General features: G+C 45.4%; 1 protein-coding gene across 1 annotated transcript in view; it reads right to left on the bottom strand.

Annotated features, from left to right (window-relative positions):
• The window catches only part of Dgki (diacylglycerol kinase iota), a 306437-nt gene that overhangs the window by 200867 nt on the left and 103754 nt on the right, over positions 1 to 1816 (bottom strand). Inside the window, exon 13 of the mRNA XM_023712766.1 lies at positions 1173 to 1251. Within this exon, the coding sequence (XP_023568534.1) occupies positions 1173 to 1251 (79 nt within the window). The remainder of the gene's footprint in view (positions 1 to 1172; positions 1252 to 1816) is intronic.

The following is a 1816-nucleotide window of genomic DNA, read 5'->3' as shown; positions in this document are numbered from 1 at the left end:
TCTCTCTCTCTCTCTCTCTCTCTCTCTCTCTCTCTCTCTCTCTCGTATTTTAGGAAAAAGTGTACAGGGTGTTCAGGGTCTCACTATCAGATGAGATTCGTAGTGATCTGCCTGCTTACAGCCTCCCAAGAGCTGAGATTATAAGCACCAGCCACCACGCTCAGTCTCAATTGCCACTCAGTCTCTTGCCGGCTCAGAACGCCCCCCCTGGGGGGGGGCACAGCTGGCACAGCAGGTCCGGGGATCAAACCCCTGGCCCCTGTGCATGCTTGCAGGTGCTTTAATCCACTGAGCTATTTGGCTGGCCCTGCCCAAGTTTCTTAACAACCTACATCCTAGCACTACTTTGATTATATATAAAGATATTGACAAGGAAGAACGCACTGATACAGCTACAGATAACAGCCATAAACAGAAATACGCAGCATAGTTACATTAATAGGAAGAGGGTGAGAGAGAGAGAGAGAGACTGAGGCAAATGAAGAAACAGAGGTGGATTGAGGTCACCGAGCAAAAACCAAAATCTTGAATTTTCTCATTTCTGAATGGCACAAGAAAATTTGGAAGAAATATTTTATAACTTATTATGATTACATGTCCCTGACTCTTTCTGTACTTCAAATGATAACTCAGCCTCCTTCTTACCTCTCTCTTGTCTGGTGAGGTTCCTAGTACCTCTCTGTCTAGTTCAATGATCAACACACTTTTCTTTCAACTTAAACTCTCCATAGCCCCTCTGCTATTCCACCAAGGCTATTTCTTCTCTGCTCTTGCTACTATGTGTCCATCGCTCTGGTAGGAAGCACTGAATTTTAACCAGTTGTGGTTTGCAAAGCTGACTACCCAAATGACTCTAGTGAAAGTGGCTCTTTGCCTTAGTGATTCACTCACTTCAAAAATTTCCAGTTCAACTGGAAGAGCAGCAGTCCTGAGACCTAAAACACACCTCGGATCCCGTCCTTCCCTAGTTTGAGATCCTGAACAACTAGGCCTCAGGGCCCCACTCGTAGTCAATTCCCATCTGACCCAGCTCCCAAGGCCACGGTGAAGGTGACATGGAACAAGACCAAGGCACACCACAAACACACAGCAATATGCAAACGAAAGGGAACATGCAAAACACCTGCTGGAAACTGCCTCCCCGGGAGATGGAAATGGGACGGTGTCCTCACCTCTGGATTCATGGAACTCCAGTGTGACGTGAGCATCGAATCCAAGGCTGAAGTAGTTATTGAAAACGTTCAGAGGCAGCTGCAATGACAAACAGAGGCAAAGATATAGCTGTGCACATCAAGTGAGGAGGAGAAGAATCAAAGCTGATGCCAACCACCTGTCTCAGAGGCGATCCCTAAAAGAGTCCGGCATAGCTCAGAGCAGGTAGTGCAGAAGCAGAAGAAACGTGGTTCTGGAATTGAGTCACGAGCAAAAGCCGAGATCAATAGCAAGAACTATGAACAGCATAGGAAATAAGGTCTATAAATACAAATTAAGAATTAAGAACCATTCTCATATACACCGAAATAACAGAAACTTGTTATGCTGAGGAGTGCATACTTGTAACAGTGATGTGGAACAATTCATTAAATGAACTTAACAGATTCCATTGTAAGGATCATGTCTAAGTATCCTACTCAGTGCATATACTTTGTTGAAGACTTTATGGTTAGGGCCAGGGATCTACCTCAATGGCATAAGCACCTGCCTGACAAGTGTAAGGTCCTGAGTTTGATCCCTAGTACCGAAGAGAGAGAGAGAGAGAGAGAGAGAGAGAGAGAGAGAGAGAGAGAGAGAGAGAGAGAGGGAAAGAAGGAGGGAG

This window comes from Octodon degus, unplaced genomic scaffold (genome assembly GCF_000260255.1).
Source record: "Octodon degus isolate 3935 unplaced genomic scaffold, OctDeg1.0 scaffold00027, whole genome shotgun sequence".
Lineage (NCBI taxonomy): Eukaryota > Metazoa > Chordata > Mammalia > Rodentia > Octodontidae > Octodon > Octodon degus.
This window is presented reverse-complemented; position numbering and strand designations above follow the sequence as displayed.